At 57.1% G+C, this 22129-nt stretch overlaps 4 protein-coding genes across 6 annotated transcripts in view; 2 read left to right on the forward strand and 2 right to left on the reverse strand.

The window, feature by feature from the left end:
• The window catches only part of DGCR2 (DiGeorge syndrome critical region gene 2), a 78620-nt gene extending 78135 nt beyond the window's left edge, over nucleotides 1-485 (reverse strand). For 2 of the 3 annotated variants that reach the window (XM_033097212.1, XM_033097211.1), the window contains exon 1: nucleotides 162-484. In XM_033097212.1, the coding sequence (XP_032953103.1) occupies nucleotides 162-240 (79 nt within the window). In that variant the 5' untranslated portion in view covers nucleotides 241-484. Of the gene's footprint in view, nucleotides 1-161 lie in introns of all 3 variants that reach the window. The other variant, XM_033097213.1, reaches the window with a different exon arrangement.
• A 1485-nt stretch (nucleotides 486-1970) lies between these two features.
• TSSK1B (testis specific serine kinase 1B) lies at nucleotides 1971-4149 on the forward strand. The gene has a single exon (XM_033097214.1). The coding sequence runs from the start codon at nucleotides 2938-2940 to the stop codon at nucleotides 4030-4032; it is 1095 nt and encodes a 364-aa protein (XP_032953105.1). The 5' UTR covers nucleotides 1971-2937; the 3' UTR covers nucleotides 4033-4149.
• Nucleotides 4150-8557: 4408 nt separating this feature from the next.
• Nucleotides 8558-9975, forward strand: TSSK2 (testis specific serine kinase 2). Its single transcript, XM_033098131.1, has one exon. It carries the CDS (start codon nucleotides 8783-8785, stop codon nucleotides 9845-9847), a length of 1065 nt encoding a protein of 354 aa, XP_032954022.1. The 5' UTR covers nucleotides 8558-8782; the 3' UTR covers nucleotides 9848-9975.
• Nucleotides 9976-11779: 1804 nt separating this feature from the next.
• On the reverse strand, nucleotides 11780-21466 carry ESS2 (ess-2 splicing factor homolog). Its single transcript, XM_033097173.1, has 10 exons — nucleotides 21308-21466; nucleotides 20152-20320; nucleotides 19958-20059; nucleotides 17855-18024; nucleotides 17625-17742; nucleotides 17170-17303; nucleotides 16228-16330; nucleotides 15015-15124; nucleotides 12816-12931; nucleotides 11780-12327 (listed from the first exon to the last, which is right to left on the reverse strand). The coding sequence occupies exons 1-10, from the start codon at nucleotides 21440-21442 to the stop codon at nucleotides 12048-12050; spliced, it is 1437 nt and encodes a 478-aa protein (XP_032953064.1). The 5' UTR covers nucleotides 21443-21466; the 3' UTR covers nucleotides 11780-12047.
• Between the last annotated feature and the right edge of the window lie 663 nt (nucleotides 21467-22129).

The raw sequence follows: 22129 nt of genomic DNA on the forward strand, positions 1-22129 counted from the left end.
GCCACGGTTCCAAGTTGGGGACGCGGCAGCCAGCAGGCAGCCCTCGGCCCGACCTCCCAGGAGGAAGATCCCAGGCGACCCCAGCCCCGCAAACTGCCCGCCCCGCCCCCGGCAGCCCGCCCCGCCCCGCACCCCAGCGCCGCGCCCCTAGCCCCGCGCACCTGGTCGCAGCGGCTCGGTGACGGTGAGCACAAGCAGGAAGAGCAGAAGGAAGGCACCGCTGTCTGCCTTGGGCACCATTTATCCTCCGTTCATCGTCCCCGGGGCGGCCGCGTAACCCCGCGGGGAGGCTGGACAGGGCCGGGCCGAGGGTCGGGGAGCCGGGCCGGGGACAGGCGTGGAACGGCGGCTGGAGAGAGTTCTGGCTGGGCCGCAGCTGCGCTGACCGCCGGCTCGCGCACACTGTCCACCGCAGCCTCGGAATCTGACTCCGGCTCCGCTCAAGATGGCGGCCGTCCTGTTCGGCTCCGCGCCGCCCCGCCTCCCGCCCGCGACGCTGGCGCCAGCCAATAAGCACCGAGGTGGGGCGGGGCCTGCGCGATCGCGGAGCGTGCGGACCATTGACCGAGTGGGGGCGGAGCCTGGGTAGTAGTGCCCTAAAGGGGCGAGGCCTAAGGTCGGGATGGTGAGGGGCGGGCCCCACGGGAGGGGGGATGTGTGCCATTGGCTAAACAGAGAGGTGGGGCTCGAGGGCGGAGCCTGAGCGGTAGGGCCTTGGAGGGGCCTAGGATTTGAGGGCTCAGGGCGGGGGTCCGGGAAGAGGGGCACTGGGACCTAGAAGACCAACACCGAAAGGAGCGGAGCTCTGGGAGCCGAGGGGTGGGTAGCGGAGGGGCCGGGAGTGGCCCAGGGCCCTGAACTTGAAGAAAGGGGCGGGACAGAGAGGGAACTCAGGGGGACGGGGACAAAGGGTTTTTGCACCTTGCACACCTGCAGGACGAGGTCTGGTCCGAGGCCCAAGAATGCGCCCTAAAGTGGTCTTTTAAAAGCCGAACCGCTGCAGAGAAGGGATGAAGAAAACTGAAGGAAACCGCACTATCCTTGAGGTGTTTCTGGGGTCGGGAAAGAGGATCAACGGTGTAAGAAACAGGCCAGGGTGGCTCCACCTGCACAGACAACTGAAAATGTTTCCAACAGAAGAGGAAATAATCTAAAGGAGTATCATACTAGGAGAGCTAACAGGAAGTGCTGATTCTAGAGAGACTGGAGCAAAGCTGGACTTTGGAGGAAGGGCCCTGCCTACACAATGGGGGAGCAGGGGAAGGACTGCTAGGCACAGCTGGTGCCACAGTAGGCCACATCTGCATGGAGGAAAGCCACTGGGGACAATGCTCCAAGTGCTGACCTTGCATCTGTTATCAGGAACAAGGTGACTGACCATGGGAGGAGACACAGCAGATAGCGTCCTCAGTAGGAGAGAGGAGCAAGCTGTCTGGAGGAAGCTGTACCAAAGCCTGGCAAAGGGTATCACAGCTGGAAAAGAGAGTGAAAATGGGAGCAGAGAAAAGGGGGAAGGGCCAAGGCTGGTGGGGACCCCTCCCCGCCTGGCCCACCTCAGCCCCACTGACTCATTCCCCAGGAGCAGTCCTCCCAAGCCCCTTCAAGGCATGGTTCTCCTGAGTGTCCCAGGATTCAAACCTGTGACATTCAAGGTCATCTGAGAGAGAGGCACCTACTCCCTATGGGTGGATATGGCCAAGGTTAAACCCAAGGCTAGGCCAGACCTGCCTGCTCCTGCTCCTCTGGGCGTGGCCTAGAGCAGGTGCTAGATAAAGGGGCAGTCACAGCAGAGGGGCTGCACTCCTGGCAGACACTGGTCCCTGAGCAATGCTAATTTCTCTACTTGCACCATCCTCAGGGAGCATTCTAGGAGCAGCTGCTGGCACTCCAGGCCCAGCCTTCTGCCCTGGGAGCCCAGCCAGGGCTGTGGTCTAGGAAGACCCCCCCCCACCCACCCAGAAGGGAACACACAGCCAAGAGTAGAAATCCCTGACAGTTGTCCCATGCACGGAGCCACTGTCAGAGAAGCAGGCTGGCAAAGGTTTAAATGAGGAAAGAGAAGTACAGGGAGGTGAAAAGTCCAACCAAACCATGCAGGAGAGGGCAGAGCCCTGCTTCCTAAAGGCTGTGACCACCAGGCGAGGAGTCTTTACCCCTCCTGATCCACCTTCACTTTTCTCAGCCCTGCTGCGTGGCCCACAGGCCACCTGTGTGGACACCAGCAAGGGCTTCCAGGATTGAAGGAAGGGAAAAGTCAGGGACGTTTCTCCTCAGCAACTTCCCTGTGGGGTCACTGTGACCTCCACCTAGGGTCACTGCCTCTCTCAAGGTGGTCCTCCCTACACCACTCTTCCCAGGCTTCCAGGAGTCTGTGGCTACCATTGGGGTTTCCTACACTCTGCTCGCTACACTCTGCTTTGTAAATTATGCCCTTATTAAACCCTCCTCAGACTGCCCTACTGGAGTATGTCTTATTTCTTAATGGGCCCCAGACTCACAACCACCCACCCTGGATTTCTTGGGATTCCTGGGTTGCAATAATCTGCAGTCCTGGCTCCAGATGTGGAAGCATGGGCAGACTGATGTATCTCCACAGCCCCTTCCTCCCTCAGGTCCCAGCCAAATGGAAGGCCACTCACTGCAGGCCTTCGGTCGGCTCCCGCCCACCGGCTAGGCTTCCAAGGTTCTGAGTCCAAGTGACTCAGGCCAGAGCCTCATTCCCCCAGGGCACCCCTCCTTTATGACTTCACCCACTGAAGTCACCTGGGAGACAATGCCCAATGTTCCACCCCAGAGTATGGGCCTCTAGGAGGCAGGGACAGCAGGCCTGGCCAGCCCAGAGGACTCTCTGTCCACAGTGTAAATGAGGACGCCACTCGCCCATGTCTCGCAGGGATGTAGAGGGCAGCCTCAGAGGCACTGGGTGCTCCTGGCACCATGGATGATGCTGCCATCCTCAAGCGACGAGGCTACATCGTGGGGATAAATTTGGGAGAGGGCTCATACGCAAAAGTCAAATCTGCTTACTCTGAACGACTGAAGTTCAACGTGGCGGTCAAGATTATTGACCGCAAGAAAGCCCCCACGGACTTTTTGGAGAAATTCCTTCCCCGGGAAATTGAGATTCTGGCCATGCTAAACCACCGCTCCATTGTCAAGACCTACGAGATCTTTGAGACCTCAGACGGCAAGGTCTACATTATCATGGAGCTCGGCGTCCAAGGTGACCTTCTCGAGTTCATCAAAACCCGGGGAGCCCTGCATGAAGATGACGCTCGCAAGAAGTTCCACCAGCTCTCCTCGGCCATCAAGTACTGCCATGACCTGGACGTTGTCCATCGAGACCTCAAGTGCGAGAACCTTCTCCTCGACAAGGATTTCAACATCAAGCTGTCCGACTTCGGATTCTCCAAGCGCTGCCTACGGGACGACAGCGGCCAACTAACACTGAGCAAGACCTTCTGTGGGTCGGCGGCGTACGCAGCCCCCGAAGTGCTGCAGGGCATACCCTACCAGCCCAAGGTCTATGACATCTGGAGCCTGGGCGTGATCCTTTACATCATGGTCTGCGGCTCCATGCCCTACGATGACTCCAACATCAAGAAGATGCTGCGCATCCAGAAGGAGCACCGTGTCAACTTCCCACGCTCCAAGCACCTGACGGGCGAGTGCAAGGACCTCATCTACCGAATGCTACAGCCGGACGTCAACCGGCGGTTACACATTGATGAGATCCTCAGCCACTGCTGGGTGCAGCCTAAGGCCCGGGTCCTGTCCTCTACAGCCATCAAGGAGGGGGAGAACTCCCAGGGCACTGAGCCCTCGGATATCCCTGAGCCTGGCTCTGACAAGAAGTCTGCCACCAAGCTGGAGCCTCAAGAGGAGGCACAGCCAGAGGCAAGGTCTGAGTCACAACCCGAGGAGGAGACGCTGCAACTGCAGGTGTCCAAGCAGTTGGAGACCACAGGCGAGCAGCTGAGCAGGGAGACAGTGGAAGAGCCCCCCGCACAGCCTCCAGAGACGCAAACCTAGTAGGCCTCTCCCACGGCCCATGGGCCCAGCAGGGAATGAGGCAGAGCTCACAGCTTTGAGCCTGAGCTCCAAAAAAGCCAAGGGACAGGTCAGATAAGGAAAACAGACCCCGATGAGTCACTATTTTCGTGTTTCTTTTCCCTCCCGTTGAACTAGGCAACCCCCATTGCTAAAGAAGCAATAAATCACTATATTATTGCAAACCTGAAGGTAAATGTCTTTGACCTGGCTGACTGCAGTCGCCCAGGAGAGATTTCCCCCCTCCCCCTCAGCACTTGGGAAAATATATCTCAATGTGCCCAGCCCTGACTATGACCTGACCATGTCCTCAGGCCCTAGACCAGAGCAGAGAGCTGAGTAAGGAAGATGCTGCTTCAAGAGGGAGGCCATGAGAGCAGTGCTGGGGTGGGGAGGAGACACAGAGAAGACAGGAGGATGAAGAGGCTGCCTACAGAGGATTGGGGGGCTCCACACGGCTGCCAGTGGGGAGTGACCTGCAGAGGGCATGTGGACCAGCCTCTCAGCTTCTCTTGAGCTCCTCACCCTGGTGGGCAACTCAGCTTTTCTGCTCTGTCCACCAGGGGTTCCGCCATGTCCAGCTGGCACCTAGTTCTCAGTGGTGCTCTGAGTCATCCTGCCCTGTGGTCATTTCCTGGGCCCAGGGAACGCAGCCACACTCCAGCCTGCATGTCCCAAAGCTACTGTGTGGCCTTCACAACCCCCTATTCTCCTCTAGTCCCAGTCTGTCCCCAGGGGTGACGCTCCCTGCCAGAGTGAATAAGCTGACACTGGCGAGTAGGAGACAGGACAGGTGTTCTCACAATGCATGCCGGGCAGCTGCGGCCATCGGTGTCCCTCAGAGGGAGCATTTAGCATCACTGGCTGCCCTGCACTGTAGAGCCCTGCAAACCATTTCTCAGGCAGCCCTCACCTCAGCCGTGATGGCCTTTCTCTTCTTCCTCTGCACTCAGCTCTGATGACCTCGTATGGACCTGCAGGGTGAACACACCAAGGGGACAAGAGCCTTCAGACTCACCTCTCCCCCGCCTTCTGCCCAGGTCTTTGTCTTGGGAAGACCCCAACCGCCAGCCCCTTGGGAGAAGTGAGACCCAGTGAGTGCCCTGGACTTGCCCTCTGCAACCCTCCCCACGTCCAATCCACCACTCTGCCTGGTTCCTCCTCCCATACAGCCACCTTCACACATTCTGTCTCCATGGTCCAGTGTATCATGGCTCAGCCTCCACCGAGGCCTCCTTCCCTGCCCTCCCGTCACATCTCATAGCACCCAGTCTGGCTCCCACTGCCCCAGGAAGGGCCCCAGAGCCTGGACTTTGAGGTCCTCCCAGGTATGGCCCTCTCCTGGCTTCCCAACCCCCTCCCTCGCCTCACGTCCCACACATACATGCCATGATCATACTTGGGGACGCATTCCTGCAGCCCTTGCCCCCCTCTCCAGGCTCAGTTGAGGGGCCATGGCCTCCACAAGGCCTTCTGGGGGTCCGAACCGCACTCGGCAGCCAGCCACTGTGAGCTCTGCCAGGACAGGCCAGTGAGCGCCCAGGGTCCGGGCACAGAACAGGCCCCGAGTAACACTGGAGCGGCCACCCATTTTTTTCAGTGAAGACTGAAGGCCCCAGGAAGCCAGAATCATTCAAGTTGTTTGGTGGTGTAGCAGAATTGCAAAGTGCGTGGAGCCAGCTGAGATGGTGACGTCCTGAGGAGAGGCTCATAAACCTCCTCCCTTCGGTCATCTCTGCCACCTGCTACGGTCTTTGGGGCAGTGGGTAGTGGCCAGTGTGTGGCAAGAGGCCCTAGGAGTCTCACTGCAGCCCAGCCAGGAGGTGAGCCTGGAAGGGAGGGGGTGCAGGAAGGCACACCAATTGTATGCTTTCCAGGTAGGGAGGCAGCTCAGAGAGGGTAAACAAGTACCTGAGTCACACAGCATACAGTGGCAGCCCAGCTGACTCCCCCAGGTGACCATGTGCCAGCCACTCCTGTGAGCTGCTCAACCCACTGGGCGCAGCCCTGGATCAGACCCCTTCAGTGACCTCCCCCCCAGGACTTTAGGATCAAGGTCATCTCCATGGACGCTGTGGCCCACAGGGCTCCCTCCCACCCCACACTCTTACCATACTGTCCTTTCAGGCCACCATGTGCGCTAGCAGCTCTCCTCCTCCTGTGTGTGGCTAACTCAGCCCTCAGCCTTCCCAGCCTCCCCGCGTCTGGCCCCGTTTTGTACTCACAGCTCCGTGTTTCTTGGTGTCATGGCAGTCACCACTGGGCATTCACATTCACTGGTGTGACACTGAACCTCCCAGCCTCTGGGCTCCAGGAAAGCATGGGCCCTGTCTAGTTCATCAGTGTACCCCAGCACCTGCAACTGACCCTCAAATGCCTATGGAGTGAATGGACAAGTGGCCACCCACTTTATGGAGGAAACCAAAGCTCAGAAGGAGTGGCCTTCCCAGAGTGTGCAGGTCTCTGGCCCACAGGACTACAGGTTGGGAATCTCCTGGAGGTCCCCTGGTCCAATCTAACACCCCCGCCTTCCAATACAGAAGGAATCCCTGCCTCAGCATTCATAGGCTGAGTGACGCCACCCACCCCACATCCAGGCAGCTCCACTTGCATGACACTGCGAACTGCCTCCACCCCGTGTTCCCAAGAACCAGAGTCCACACTGTCTGGGCAAAGGCAGGACATGAGGGGGCAGAATCTAGAAAGTGGGTCAGTGGAGTCAGACATGCAGGCAGACATGGCCTCCTCAACTGAGACAAGAAGGCAGACATGCAGGGGCACCCCAGATAGAACATGGGGGCACAGGAGAAAGGGGGGTCATGCTACTGGGTCCTGACTGCAAATCATCACAGCCAGCCCCTTGTAGGATACAAAGGAGTGAAGTTCTGGTCATTTAGGCCAACAAAGAGCCCCCAGGAGAAAGGTAGGCACCAGCTAAAGCTGTTAACAATGGAAGTTCTAAGGAGCTGGGATCGGGACTCAGGGAGGCCTGGCGGCTGGAGGGCAGTTGCCTGCCTTGCTGGGGCCAGTCACTCCTGCCTGGCACCTGGACTCTGGCTGCCCTGCCCCTGCCATCTTTCACACAGACCTCCAGATACAGGGAGCTCCCCGCATGCTCTAGGTGCATCCACGTAGCCATGCTCTGGCCACACATCACATCTGCCTGGCACCTCCTGCCCCTCGTCCACCTCGTGGAGCCCTGCTGATCCTCTGTGCCCAGCGCTGTCATCCGCCCCCACCCACCCACACAGAAAAAGGCCTTCCTCTCTCCTCTGAACACCAAGCACGTGGCACACCTGTCCTGGCCACTTGCTGTGTGTGGGCACAGGATGTCTGTGATGGAGGATAAATGAACAGCAGAGCTTCCAAAGGACCTAAGGAGATGGACACAGGAGGCCATGTTTTCCAAAGCAGAACTCCACACTCGTGTCCTGAAAAAGGGTTTTCACATTGTTTCCAGGCGCAAAAGACAGTCTGAGATGAAACGATGTGCTTTCCCAGGGTTCCAACAGCCACAACACGCCACTCCTCACAAAGGCCCAAAGTGACACAATTGAGGACTCCTAAGTGCCCAGGTGCTGGCTCTTAATGGTTGAGGTTCTGGGTACTGCCAGGACCCCCACACCCAGGGCCCCACCCACGTGCTGAGCAGAGCACGACCCTCCTCTGTCCCCCTCTGCTGCCCAATCCCCACAGGCCCGCGCTGGTCTGGCCTGCTCCTGCCGAGTCAAAGGCATTGGCCTCCACTCACCCCAAAGCCCATTCTCTATGTTGCCATCTGAAAACGTGACTTGGGTCACAGATCTTCCTGCTCCGGGCCCTGCAATGCCTGCCATCACTCAGGGAAAAGCCCTCACTTATCTTCTCCCCACCACCCTCCTGACTGGGAGTCAGCCATTCTCAGACCCAGCAAGTCCTCTCCTCTCCTAGGCTCTTCCCTACCTGGATAATTCACTATCTTGTCTACTTGACTGAATCTGGCCCACCCTCCAGGCTGACCCCCAGTCCTTGGAACACACATCTGCCGGTTCAGGGCTCACAGCAGCCCCAAGCCCTGCCTGCCCTCGCCCTCCACACACGTCCAGCTGACTGCGGCAGCAGCAGCAGCAGCAGCACTCATCCACCCAGCTCTCTACCCCAAATAGGAGCTGCTCTTATCCACCGCACTTGGATCCACCGCCGGCCTGGCCAGACCAGGGTGGTCCCTCGCAAGCACCACCCGTTCTGAGGACACAAGCCCTCGACAGGGTTTCCTTCACATCCCAAAGAAGCTGCAGGAAATTGGCCCCAGTGGGACAAGGACCAATGCAGGGTCTCCACAGCCAGGAGAAGGAAACTGACATGGGGCTAGTACCCTGGCTAGACCTGGGAAGCCCCCATCCATGCCTGCCTCGTGACAGGGAAGCCACCGCAAGGAGGAGGAGCAGGGAGGGTTACCATCGTCCCGAGTGCCAGCATCCTTGCTGTGGGTGGGGAGTGGGCGTTCCTGCCAGGCCCGCCTGGCTTCTAGGGTTCCAGGGGCCCTATTCCCCCCAGCGCAGTCCCCACTCCCGGCAGCCTGGCTTTATGACTTCACGTGCTGAAGTCACTTGGAGACAATGCTGAGCGTTCCACTCCTCAAGGCCGGGCCAGCCCAGCCAGACGACTCCCCACACTGTAACTGAGGACAATGCCCGCTGGCCCATGTTGGGAGGGGATGTAGAGGGTAGCGGCGCCAGCCGCTCCTGGCACCATGGACGATGCCGCGGTCCTAAGGAAGAAGGGTTATGTCGTTGGCATCAATCTTGGCAAAGGCTCCTATGCAAAAGTCAAATCTGCCTATTCCGAGCGCCTCAAGTTCAATGTGGCGGTCAAGATCATTGATCGCAAGAAAACGCCTACGGACTTTGTGGAGAGATTCCTGCCTCGGGAGATGGACATCCTGGCAACTGTCAACCACCGCTCCATCATCAAGACCTATGAGATCTTTGAGACCTCAGACGGGCGCATCTACATTGTCATGGAGCTGGGCGTCCAGGGCGACCTCCTCGAGTTCATCAAGTGCCGCGGGGCCCTGCACGAGGATGTGGCACGCAGGATGTTCCGCCAGCTCTCCTCGGCTGTCAAATACTGCCATGACCTAGATGTCGTCCACCGAGACCTCAAGTGCGAGAACCTTCTCCTCGACAAGGATTTCAACATCAAGCTGTCCGACTTCGGATTCTCCAAGCGCTGCCTACGGGATGGCAGCGGGCGCATCATCCTCAGCAAGACCTTCTGTGGGTCGGCGGCGTACGCGGCCCCCGAGGTGCTGCAGGGCATCCCCTACCAGCCCAAGGTCTATGACATCTGGAGCCTGGGCGTGATCCTCTACATCATGGTCTGCGGCTCCATGCCCTACGATGACTCCGACATCAAGAAGATGCTGCGCATTCAGAAGGAGCACCGTGTGGACTTTCCACGCTCCAAGAACCTGACGGGCGAGTGCAAGGACCTCATCTACCGCATCCTGCAGCCAGACGTCAACCGGCGGTTACACATTGATGAGATCCTCAGCCACTCGTGGTTGCAGCCCCCCAAACCCAAAGCCATGTCTTCTGCCTCCTTCAAGAGGGAGGGTGACAGCAAGTACCGGGCCGAGTGCAAACTGGACACACGGCCAGGCTCGCGGCCCGACCACAAGCTGGGGGCCAAAATCCAGCACCGACTGCTGGTGGTGCCCGAGAACGAGGACAGGATGGAGGAAAGGCTGGCCGAGACCTCCAGGACAAAAGACCATCACGTCGCCGGAGCCGAGGTGGGGAAGGCAGGCACCTAGGGTGCTGAGGGCCGGGGGACGTGGTGCATAGTGGTGTCCCCATAAACTAAGTAAGCAGGTAGGAGCTGAAGAAGGCACAGGTGCAAGGAACAAGTAAAATCCGTCAATTAAACCACTATTTTGATTACGTTCTATTAGCTTTCTTCTACTTAGTAGCAAAGACATTAATTATTGACCAGCAAATAAACCACAAAGTGTAAACAAGCATTGAGAGCGCCCCCTGAGGAGTCTTTTTCTCTAGCACTCAGCCGACCACCCTCCCTGCGGCACGGGGGTCTCCAGCGTAGGGGTCCAGGGACCAGTGCTCAGGCACAGGTACTCATGGAGAGGCCTTGTGGGCACGGAGAACACCGCGGCCATGGCCCACCCGCTAAGCCCCACCGGTCTCCCTCTGACCTGCCCGCGCCGTGCTCCAGGGCTGGCCAGGTGCACGTCTCCCACCTCAGGTGCAGCACAGCCCACCCTGACTCCCTCAGAGCTTTTCCTCAGAATCCTCCTGCCCCTCCCCCCTCCCTTCCCCCTGAAGCACCCCCTCCATCCAAGACCTCTGATCTGCACCGTCTCTACGGCCTCCCGATTGCCCCATGCATCAGCCCTATTTTGTCACCTGTCACTCCCCAGGGCACACTTCCCACAGGTCAGCCAAGTGCTGCAGGTGGTCAGTACCTGCCTGGCCTTAGGTCGCCTTGACTGGACAGCGTACCGCTCTGTATCTCACTCACGCTCACTCAGACCTCTGCCTCCCCACTTCCTGGGAGCACCCTCAGGACCAAGGCCACCCTTCCCTATGAGGGGAAAAGCAGCAAAACCCACATTTTCCTGACCCTGGGCAGTCCCAGCCCTCTGTCCAAGCTCACCTGCTGAGCCCACCCCCACCTCCCTTAGGGGGTCACGTGGTACAGCCAGACGCTTACAGGAACTGTTGAGGAATGCAGGCTAGCAGTGCCCACGCAGGGGGCAGGCTCTGCACCAGACTGCAGAGGACACTGGCACTCACAGAGGGCACAAGAGAACTGACGCAGGAGCACCTGGGAAGACGGCCGAGCGCAGGCACGAGTGTGCTCAAAGCAGGCCTCCGGTCTGAACAATTCCAGGTTGCCTCCCTGAGCGCCAAGCACTCCCGAGAGCACGACCTGACCCTACTTGAAGCCAGAAGAGAGCCATCTGGCAAGAAGCCATGATCTTGGGCCCCCCCACTTTTATATAAAGCAGCTGGCCCTGGGCCTCCTGGGGGTCGGGTACCAACAGCAGGCAAGTGCTGGCCGGCGGTGCACATGGCGCGGTCAGGTCTGCGTGGAGTCAGGCCCCATTACTTTGACACTGTGGCCCAGGTAACTGTTCCTGGGGGCTCTTGCTGGTGGGAGTATGAGGTGAGGCTGGTGACTCAGCAGTCTATGGCAGGCAGTGCCCACCGAGAGCACTGAGAAAGATGGGCGAGAAGATGGAAACAGTCCTGGCCCACCTGAGCTGGAAGCCAGGTGCTGGGGGAAGGTCATGGTGAGGCTGCTGGAGGTACCTCATGCGAGAGTGTGGCCTGACATCCATTTAGGACTCATGCAGCCCTGTCACTGGCAGACCACGCAGGCCAGGCCTGCTGGGCAGGCTATAGACCTGGGCCCAGAGCCCCAGGTGACCCCAAAGGGCTCAACTCCCAAGAACTCTGACCCTCTGTCAGAGGAACAAAACTTGGGGTGGAGGAAAGGGGGAGGGGGACCAACGTGCTGTGAGCTTAGCTCAGGAGGCAGGTTCTGTGCCCGGGGTGCCACAGAAAAGTATGCAGGTGGTGACAGGAAAGACCAGACATCTTGGCCCTCCAAGGGTCACCCCACAAACCAGCCTCCACCCTGGGAGGTCCACAGTCCTGAGACCACGATGTAGCCATGAGGGCCACTTTGGGGCCATGTGGGCAGCAGGACGGAGAGGCTGCCCACAGACTGTGCTAGGCGTTCTTTAATGCCGGTTAAATAGAAACGGGAAGGGGTTCCATAAAAAAAAAAGTACCAGGAAGGCCCTGGGACGCACCCCAAGGGCTGTGGGGCAGGTCCTGTGCCAGCCTGGGACATGGCACCTTTGTGGCTCCTGGGACAGTCACCGCTTTCGGCCTGGTCCTGAGTCTCTGGAAGGCTAGGGTCCCCTGCTGGGTAAGATGGCTGCCCTGTAGGCACCATAAATCTCCCATGGGCCCAGCCCGGGCCTGGCCCTAGAAGAAGTCCGAAGCTTTGCGCCGGGCAGGGAGCTGCAGCAGGTTGTCCGTGATGGAGGCTGGGTCCTGGCTGAGGGGAGTGCGTGCAGCAGAGCCAGGAGCCGGTGTGCTCGTTGGGGTCTGAGGCCCGCCGGCTGGGGTCTTGAGGTGGGTCGAGTGCGCTGGGGACGGAGTGTAGCTGGCTCGCAGGGCCCGGTCTGTGTACTTGCTGGCCGTCCTGTTCACGAGGCGCTGAAGGGCTGGGGACATGGCCGGGTTCAGGCCTTTGGGGGTGAGGCTAGAGTGGAAGGGGTGGGCAAGGAGGTAGGATTAGCCTGGATGGGACAGCGCCAGTAGTAAAGCCTATTCTACAGGAAGACACATGGGAAAGTCGTGCTGATTCTGGGCTGAGGACACCAGTGTCCTCGCGTCCTCGGACACGGCAGTGTGGCCAAACCTGAGGTCCACTGCTGGTGCTGCCCTTGACTGTGGGGCTGATGTGGACCCCAACTCTACGGGGAATGAGGACATCCATCTCCACAGGGCTGACAGATCGTAGTGGGACAATGGGCCTAAAGGCGCTTCTTAGTGGTGTGGCCAAGAGGAGGGTAAAGAAAAGATGGCGAGGGCCCCTAGTTCACGCAGGCCTCACTCTGAACCAAAGGAGCTGCCTCAGGACCCACTGCAGAACCCTGGGGCCTGCCCTGTATGCCAGGTGCCCATACTGCAGGCGGTGGGACTGGGGGGGAGCAGGAAGAGACCCCCACATAGGTCGGTACCCCTCACCTGGCCAGGTTCTCTGTCACTCTTCGCAAGGCCTCCTGCTTCTTGGCCCTGTTCTTGGCAGCGGCCTCATTCGCCATCTTCAGCCCCAGGCGCTCTCTGCGACCTGGCTCCAGTATCTACAAAGTAGGGGCATGGGTGGCGTAACCAGCCTGCCACTGAGTCAGGCACTGCCTTGCTGGTGGGGGGCCTGCTCCTTCCCATGGCCCCCATAATCCTAACAACCCAACATCACCTCCCCTAAAAGCCCCTTGAAAGCCCCTGACCAGCCCTCCTGAGCTGTCCACTTGCCAAGGGCCCAGCCCACCCCACCTGCCATCACGGTCCTCTCAAAGCCAGTGCTGCGAAGCTAGGAACCTCACAATCTTTAGGAAAGAAGAGGGTCTCATTTTAATCTTCTTCCTTCTGACTATCTGTCTGTCTTTATTAACCTTCTGTAGTTCTTTTGAGAACTTCCCAAACTGTGTCCTTGGCCTATTTTTCTAACAAGTTGTTTACCTCGCTTTTTGTTTTGCTTTTCCACGTATAGCAGCTTTACTACTATGTTGGTCATATTAAGCCATGCCACAAAAATTTCTTTTCAGTTATTTGTTTTTAGTTTTATGTGTGATGTTTTTTGCTGCATTTAAGTTTGTCATTTCCATATAGTGTAAGTTAGTCATCACTTCCTTGGTGGTTTCTTCTTGCTTTTATGTTTACAAAGTCCTTTCTACCTTAAGGTCAGATTAAACGTCAACTATTATTTTCTTCTAATTGTTTTATACTTATTGTTTTTATGATTAACTTTTCCAAATGTCTGGAATACATTCTGCTATACAGATTAAGGACCTAGTTTACTTCATTTCCAAGTCACTACTCAGCACAATTTGAGTTGCCATCTCTAACCACCCTAAATTCTGATTTGGACTTAGGTTTGTCTCAGAATTTCTCTTCTTTTCTATTGACCTGTAGGTTCTGAGAACGGTGGCACACTTCTGACACATCTACAGCCTTATGGTAAGCTTTAGTATCTAACAGCACAGGCTCTTCTCTGCCATTCCTCTCTCAAGTTTTTCTTGGTTACCCTTGTGTTCCAGACAAACCTGAGAACCAAGGTACCAAACACTTCTGTGTATGTTCTGTCTGGACGTGTGTTATCTCTCTGAACTACTCAAGGCAGGATAAATGGTGCTGTGCTGGGGAGGCCACAGGGCACACATACATGCTCAGGTGGAGCCAGCAAGTGGTGTTCTCCTTATGTACGTCTGTGGTTTCTTCACAAAAGCTAAGTAAATTATTCCCAGCTAGTCCAAATTTCTGTTGCTATGGTGAGTGATTATCTCTTTTTCTGTTGCATTTCCAACTGACTACTGCTGGCATTTAAGGAACTGGTTCAAGATGACTCTGACTCAGCCCTCTACGCAGGCCTTCGGCATTAATCCCAGACTCCACGCCCAATTCTTTGGGATTACAGAGGAGATGCTGTACTCCTGCACCCTTTGCTTCTATAACACCACCAACTTCTGTTTCCCTTGGTCTTCCAGCACTCCACAGTTGGTATAGGCAACGGCCCACCACTCCAATAACAGGACTACATGCTCCCAACTTTTGGGGACCTGTCTTCTTTCCAAACTATGCCAGTCACTGTTTCCCCCAACAAACTGTGCAACCTGGAGCACCTCATCTTCCCAATGTGCCTCCAGGACCCCACCTCTCTGCCTATTTACCCACACCATCCTGGGACACCCCAATCTCTGCAAGAGGCCTCTCTCTGCAAACATACGGCCTTTCTGAGAACACAAACCACGTTCCACGGAATGCTGGGGCTTGGGGACCCTTCCTGGCACCCAGGCCTGCAGCACAGTCGCAGCTCCAGGTCTGCCTCTGAGACCACCCTTCATCTTTGAGCAGGCCAACCTCTGGGCCTACAGGCTCAGAGGGGCCACGGTCATTCCCCAGCTTGGTGCCTCGGCCCTACCCTGCCAGTCCCTCCTTGACAGAACTACTCATCTGCCTACACCTGTCCTCACTACCCACACCTGGCCTCATTCACAAGCGCAGTGCCTGAGCAGAGCCGTGCAGTCTAACACGTGGCTCAGCCCGCTGCTCAGCTCTTTTTTGACCAGTGGCAGCTGGGCCATCCTCTGCGCATTGAGCTACGGCTGCTCAGAAGACCACACATCCACTTAGGGTCCCACCTGTGCACCCCTCACTATGACTCACCTTGAAGGCTGGCCCCGGTGTCCTGTCCATATAGGGGGTTTCTGATCCTTCGACTCTCAACGGTGTGTTCTCGACCTCCCCCCAGGTCATCAGTGGGGACTCATTCACACCTGCAGATAAAGAGCCCACAGCCACCTCAGGCTAGGGACCCAGGTTTGGGCACCGCCTGGGCCCTCCCTCCCGCTGCAACCATTCCCCTCCCTGCATTCCAGCTAACAAATACAAGGTCAGTAGCTGGCCCTCTCTCCTTCCCCAGGACTCTGGAACCTTAGCACCTCTGCCCTCTGAGAAGGAAACACCAAGGCCCCTACAGCCATGAGACTTCGCTTGGAGGAGCAGGGCTCCCTAGAGAAACTGAGCTGGGTTGGCGAGGCCCCGTTCCTAGCACAGGGCCAGGGGAGACTCCTGGAAGTCACCGATGGCACCCTACCCCAAAGGAAGAGACACTCAGGGGCTTCCAGAGCTCTCATCTCTCCTAGTTCGTGGGAAGGCAGAGGAACAGGGTGTGTGCTGTAAGACTGTCCCCGAGGCTCACATGCCTCCTGTGTGAGGGGACGCAGGGCTGCCGCCCAGGGGCCCCTCCCTACAGTACTCTCTGGATGTAGGTTTGTTCACCTGCTGACGTGAGATCCAGAACTAGGAAATGTTAGCCCAGGACAGAGGGGACACCAGGTCCCAGGCCAGCGGCAGGAGGCGGGCAGCCTGACGGAGAGGCACACCACCCTGCAGCTTCCTTTCAGGTCTGTGTTCCTTGAGGCCCCGGGTAAACCTAGCCTCCGGCCGACGGCAGCCTGCCCTCCACGCACATCTTCTACAGGAAGATGCCTGCCAGGCAGCCCACTGGACTATGCTGCCCTCACTGAAAATCAGGCCCCCGCCCCTGTGTCCCCCTCAGCACACCCACCACGCCAGTCTGCCAAGCAGAGTCCCAACACCCATGCTTCCAGCAAACCTAGTCTGTTCTGCCCGCCTTCGCATGAGGGATGGACACCACCCAGCCAAGTGGACCAGACCCACATGTCTCAGATCGAATCTGCCTGCGAGTCCAGTCCTGTCCTTGCAGGCCGGACGCCAGGTCCGAGTCACACAAGGTATGGGGCAGACCCTATGTGGGTGCCAAGAATGACCAGAACGACCAGGGCCCACTGAGCAGCCCACCTCCCACCACGCCATCCCACAGGTAGGCCAGCTCGCCAGCAGGCGAGTTTCTCACCAGGGGCAGGAGAAGGGGTGGCAACAAATCCAAATCCGCCCACGCGGGGGGACTCCTGCGGGATCAGCTCCTTGCCGTCAGGGCCCACCTTGCCCTGTTTGTGCTGGAACAATCAGAGAGGCTAGTGTCAGGGGGCCCGAGACCACTCTCCCCCGCTGACAGATGGGCAGGTGCACAGGAACATGCTGGAAACATTTCCCCCCTCAGGGCTCTGGGGCGGGCAGCCCACCTGGGGGCAAGAGAGGAAGGTCCCTGGGCCCTGCAAAGAACTTGAGGCCCTGTCAGAGCAGTCATTCGTGAGACGGATGCTCTCCCCAGTCCCCCTCCATGCAGCGTGGGGATCAGCCACACCCCACATGGGCTATTTTCAGGAGCTACTGACGTTAGGCCCCTGCATGGAGCTGCACTAACTATGGGCACCTGTGCGCTGACCGCTCCTCACAGGCCCCTGTAAGAGCCTACCGAGCCATCTCCCACCTCCTGTCTCCCACTCTTCAACCTCATGAGCACCAGAGCCACCACCACACAGGAACTCCCAGGCTCGGAATTCTCTGCCGTCTGCCATGCTAAGACCCCCACCCCAGCCTGCCCGCCCCCTGCTCATCCTCCCATGCACCCCCCAGCCCTCTCTGGTGCAGGGGTGCAGGAGTACAGGTCTGGCCAGATTGGCCTGGCTCCCAGCAGCCGCTTTCTCTCATGTTCTTGCCCCCCCAAGGGAGGTGGCACAGATCTGAACCCATAGACTATGTCTCCCAAGACAGCACCCCACTGGAAGCCCACACGGGTTGAGGAAAGACTCGGGACCCTGCCACACAGGGGCCCCAAATACTCCTGCACTGCTAAGCTCTGCCAAGCCCAAGAACAGTCCTAATCTAAGATGGGCACGCAAGATCAGAGGTCGTTTCTGCCCACATCCAGCCCCCGCTGGCCCCCGCCACCCACCTGGGCATTGAGGGCAGCAGCCTGCTGCAGCTGGGACCTGCTCAGGGCCTGGCTGAAGGGGTCCCTGAGGAAGCGAGTATTCTTATGCACCACCTGCCGGGGCTTCTTAAACAGTTGCTCTTCGTCAGGGACGCCTGGCAGACCAAGGAGAGATGGCAGCACGTGTCAGAGGGGCAGGCAGGCCACACCTCCGCCCTATGCTCAGGGCCTGAGGGACAGGCCAAGTCACTCCCTGCTGAACAGAAGCATGGAGCCGACTTCAGTCTCCACACTGCAGAAGCTGAATGAAGCTGGGGAGGGTCTCACCCCCTCACTGACTTCACACACAGACCCACCTGTCCCAAGCCAGGACAGGACCCCTCTGAAGCCCAAAATGCAAGGGTGCACAGACACACACACCTGAAGGGCAGATTCAGACACACAGCCCACCCACGCCACCCTCAATGCCCACTCACCCTCTGGGTAGTACATGAGAGAGTTTTTGGCCTTGTATTTCCAGGTCTCCACGCCAGCCTGGCTACTCTCAATGGCTTGCTTCTCTGCTGGTGGGAGTGTGAGATTATCCTTCTGCCTCTGTATCACATGGGGGAAAGTGAGGGTCAGAGAGGTCCCCAGGCACTGTGCCCTGGCCCTGGGACTCCCTGACCCCACCAGAAGGTGACTCTGCCCCTGTACCCAGGGCCACCTTCTCAAACTCCTCCTCGGCCTGGTAGAGCCAAGCATGGCGTGCCCGGTTCTTCTCCTTGGCCACCTCCATGATCTCCTGGAAAGAGGCATTGTCCTCGCTTGTGTACTGGCTCAGGAAGACATCCAGGCTGGGCAGGGGCTCCTTCTCCTCCTCCTCTGCAGCCTCTCCTGCTCAGGGATGCAGATGGGGTGACACAGAACCATAAATAGCAGAAACATCACTTTGCAGTCAGTTGCTCCTGGGAACCACACTGCCCTACAAGAACGGTTCAGACCCTCACCCTAGTCCTGGGTCTGTCTGTGAGAGCCCACATGCCAGACAACTCCCCACCTAGGGGCAGAATCAACCAACCCTACTGGCCAGGGAGCCCTCAGGGGCTCGCCTCATCTGCTGGATGCCAAGTGAAGTGTGCGATCTGACTCAGACTGGAAGGGGGGCCTCTCGGTGTTAGAGAAAGAGCAAGTGATCATAGAGGAGCTTCCCCTGCCCACATGGGGCAGTCCTGTAGGACCTGCCTCCAAAGCCCCGGGCTCTCCCTCCATCCCTGGAATTTCCTTACCCTGACTGCTCTTCCCTTCCTGGTACCTGTACTACCGGTGGCTGGCTGTCACCTAAGCTTCCAGACCTGCTGGTGGGCCTGATGGCAGGGACCCCATAGGATCTGCTCCCAATGGGGCCTCACGGGCACTGGGCTGTAACCCTAGCCGTCCCACCACCCCACTGCAAGTGGCACTCCCAGTGAGGCAGTGCCACTACAGTGTGCTCAGCGGCACAAACTTTAGCAGGGCCATCAGTAGGAGAGCCTTTTCTTCCACTCTAGTGACAGTCTTGACCACCGACTACCCGTTAGACTGTGCACAAAGCACAGTGGCTACAAATTCAAGAGCCGGGGTCAGAAAGATGAAGACTCAAACTCCATTCCACCACAGTCAGCTTTGAGACCCGCAGAAGTTTCTGCCATCCTGAGCCTCAGTTTCCTCACCTGTCACCATGAATGACGACGCTACCTACCACTTAGATTACTGAAAGGATTGCTGTGCTTCCTGATAAGAGATAGTTAAAGAAAAGGGAACTGCAAATTGCCTGTGATTCATGTGCCACATTGCCGTGGAGAATCACTCTCTGAGAGCACAACGCAATGAACTGTGTTAATGACAGAAGGAGCTAGGTTTTAAAGCAGAATACATCATGTTTGTGTGAGCACACAGGGCATCCATGGTACAGCACCCCATAGACCCAGAACCTAGTAGAGAACAGCACATCATCCGTCTGTGTGGGTACTGACGTTCCACTGATGACAACACTGGCTGACCACAATGAAGTCCCCTAGCACGCAGTACACTCCTGTTCAACAGGGCTCAGAACGCTGTCCTAGGAAGACACCCTCGTCAAGTCGGGGTGTATCACACCCATCTGCGTAAACGTGTTGAAGAAAACAACTCATTTGTTCTGCACGTATTTGTGGAAGGCCCACACCACAGCGTGCACAGTTCTAGATGCCAAGTATGCAGACAGGAGCAAGGTAAAGAATCTGCTCTTGTGGCGGGCAGAGATGATAAACAGACAGAAAGGTCTTTTTAAGTGTCACGTTCTATGAGGAGAAAACAGAACCAGGAAAGCACAGAGCATCAGGAGTGATGTGACTTTATATTGGGAGGTCGGGAAAGGGTTCCCTGACCAGGTAACGTCTGAATAGAGATCTGGAGAAAGAGGAGTGAGCCGAGCAGTTACCTAAGGGAAGTGGCCAACTTGGAAGAAACAAGTGCAGAGGCCCTGAGGCATCTCAAGGAGACAGCAAGGAAGGAGCCCTCTGAAGCCCATGAAGCCCACCAGGCAAGGGCTGGCACAGGCTGAGCAAGCCGGTGAGAGAGGAAGGGAGCTTCCTGTACCACAGAGGGCCAGAGGCTCAGAGGACTGCCCACATTTGGGGTCCAGACCCAGATCTTCTGCCTCCTAGACCAGTGCTCTTTGGTCCCATGGGCTGCTGTTTAGGCAAGGAGACCCCTTAGATACAAGATGTGACCTGCCTCTGGACCACTCTCACAGGGTCAGATTCCCCAGCAATCCTGATAGTGTGACAGGAAGTGGTCGCTGACTCACCATCACCATCCTCCAGGCCTTGGTTCCGGCCCTGAGGCTTGTTGCCCACCATTCCAGTGCCTGTGTGCACCTCAGGGGTTTCAAACGTGGCTGGAGTCACATCTGGGGGAAGAGAGGGAAAGGAGATTAGAGCGAATCTGAGGCAATAGTTCAGCGGGCATTCCCCTCTCTGCTACCCGGAGGCATCCTCTTACACGGGGCCGGGGGCTCTCGGGACATCTTGCCCAGGGCAGAGCCAAACTTGATGGCGATCTGGCGCATCCGTTCCAAGTCTCCATTCTCCTCAGCCTCCAGGTACTCCTTCTGTGCCTGCAGCTTCTCCACATCAGGAAAGAAGTCCCTCTGGATGACTGTCTGGAGGCCCTGTCAAGAAAGATCGGAACAAAAGTCAGAGCTGCCATCTGGGGACCCCACCCTCAGTCCACTGATATACATACTGAGGCCGTTGCTGACGACCTCCTACAACCACTATCCAGTCCAATGATCCCTGATCTTAGGGGCATTTTCTAATGAGAATAACACCCCACGCAGCCTTGCTACAACATCTAACATTACTAAACACTCCTCTGATTTCCATGAAGCCTTTTCCCTCCACTCACTAACTGGTCATTTTCATTCTCCTTTGCTGGTCCCACCTCCACGCTAGCTGGACCAATGTGAGTGTTGTCATGTTTATTCCACCCATGACCCCCTATTTCCAATCTGAACCTTTTACCTGGATGACTTCAGCCAGTCATCACCAACACTGGTTGACATTCCCAACTCTGCAGTTCCAGCCAGACCTTGCTCCTGAGCTGCACATCAGTGCACCTATCTGTCCACTAATGCCACCTGCTCCCTGCCTGTATATCTCAGATTTCACCAGTCCCAAATTGACTTCCTCCAATCTCGGTGCCAGCTCCTCCTCCTCCGTGTTGGCGGTAGGCTCAAGATCTATTTCAAGAGTCGTCGGAGACCCACTCACTCGATGATGCTGCCACAATCGCAGCCTGTTTCCAGAACCCCAAGCCTTTGCACTTGCTATCACCGCTTTCTAGAAAATCTTCTGTGCCATCAAAGAAGTTGCCTTCCAAACTCTTACTCACGCTTTGATAGAAAACCTTGTTTCCCTGACATCCCCCCCCAACCCCGCATACAAAGAGAACCGCTCCTCCCTCCCCTGACCACACAGCTGCTAGTGCCTCCCCTACCAAGGACATCCCCTTCTACGTTGTGCTTATTTGACTCTCGGACTGTTCACACCCCAAGGGCAGGGACTCGGGCTGCTCCACTACCCGAAAAGAGAACCCAAGAGGAGAGCGAGGCGGGGGAAGGACCCAGAAGTCGCTGGACTCCGCACTGAGGTCTTACCTCGATGTACTCTTCTTCGTCCAAAACCCGTTGCTTGATTGTCGCAGCCCTGGCCTCCCCTGCTGCGCGCTTCCTCCGGGGCCTGGACGCGGTGGGAAGCAATAGGGCCCTCGGAGACGCGCCGGGAGTCTCCATCGCTATCCCAGGACAGTTCGGAAGGCGCGTCACAGCGTCAAGGGGCGGGACTGCGCAGGCGCTTCCAACAGTCGGCCAATGGGGGAGCTGTGCGTTTCGAAGGCCGGCCAGCGCTCCGCACTGACGTCACTACAAGCCCTCTCTCTTATGGGAGTTGTAGTATTTTTCCCCCGCCCCGCGCAGGTGACGTGTATCTGGGATGTGGGCACCAGGGGGCGCTGTGGTAGTGGGATTAAGGGGCGTGTCATTCGCGCTGATCGTGAAAAATTCCAGCACTGAGGAATTGGAAGGCCTTGGAATTCCAATTTCTCGCAAAAAATCACAGCGTATTCTTCAATATTATTAACAAAAACACACTCTTCAGAAAATTTGGTTATGTACACGTTTCAAAGCTTTTATTCAAACTTTATGCAAGAAAGAACCCCAAGACATTTTTTTTTTGGTAGTTTCCTAACAAAAGAAAAAAAGAAAAATATAATGGGTCAATAAAGAAATGTCTAGTTAAAAATTATCAGGTCTCGAATGGGCTTCCCAGAAGACGGTTTATTCTCATTGAAGTGGAGCAGAAAATTGCCTAAGCATTTTTCAGTACTGATCATTTCTTCCCAAAAGGAGATTGTGAATTATGTCAAACAAGTAAGTTCTGCCCCAGAATTATTTAGTACAATAGGCAGTCATTCCTTCATT

This window comes from Rhinolophus ferrumequinum, chromosome 25, assembly GCF_004115265.2.
Source record: "Rhinolophus ferrumequinum isolate MPI-CBG mRhiFer1 chromosome 25, mRhiFer1_v1.p, whole genome shotgun sequence".
In the NCBI taxonomy this organism is placed as follows: Eukaryota; Metazoa; Chordata; class Mammalia; order Chiroptera; family Rhinolophidae; genus Rhinolophus; species Rhinolophus ferrumequinum.

Bases quoted from the DNA above. Each gene is read 5' to 3' on its own strand.
- TSSK1B (XM_033097214.1), top strand. From the start codon at position 2,938: ATGGATGATGCTGCCATCCTCAAGCGACGAGGCTACATCGTGGGGATA.
- ESS2 (XM_033097173.1), bottom strand. From the start codon at position 21,442: ATGGAGACTCCCGGCGCGTCTCCGAGGGCCCTATTGCTTCCCACCGCG. The intron at 20,060-20,151 runs GTAAGAGGATGC...CTCTTCCCCCAG, and splicing joins CCGAGAGCCCCCGGCCCCGT to ATGTGACTCCAGCCACGTTT. The intron at 12,328-12,815 runs GTGAGGGGTACC...CTTCCACTCTAG, and splicing joins GTGACAGAGAACCTGGCCAG to CCTCACCCCCAAAGGCCTGA.
- TSSK2 (XM_033098131.1), top strand. From the start codon at position 8,783: ATGGACGATGCCGCGGTCCTAAGGAAGAAGGGTTATGTCGTTGGCATC.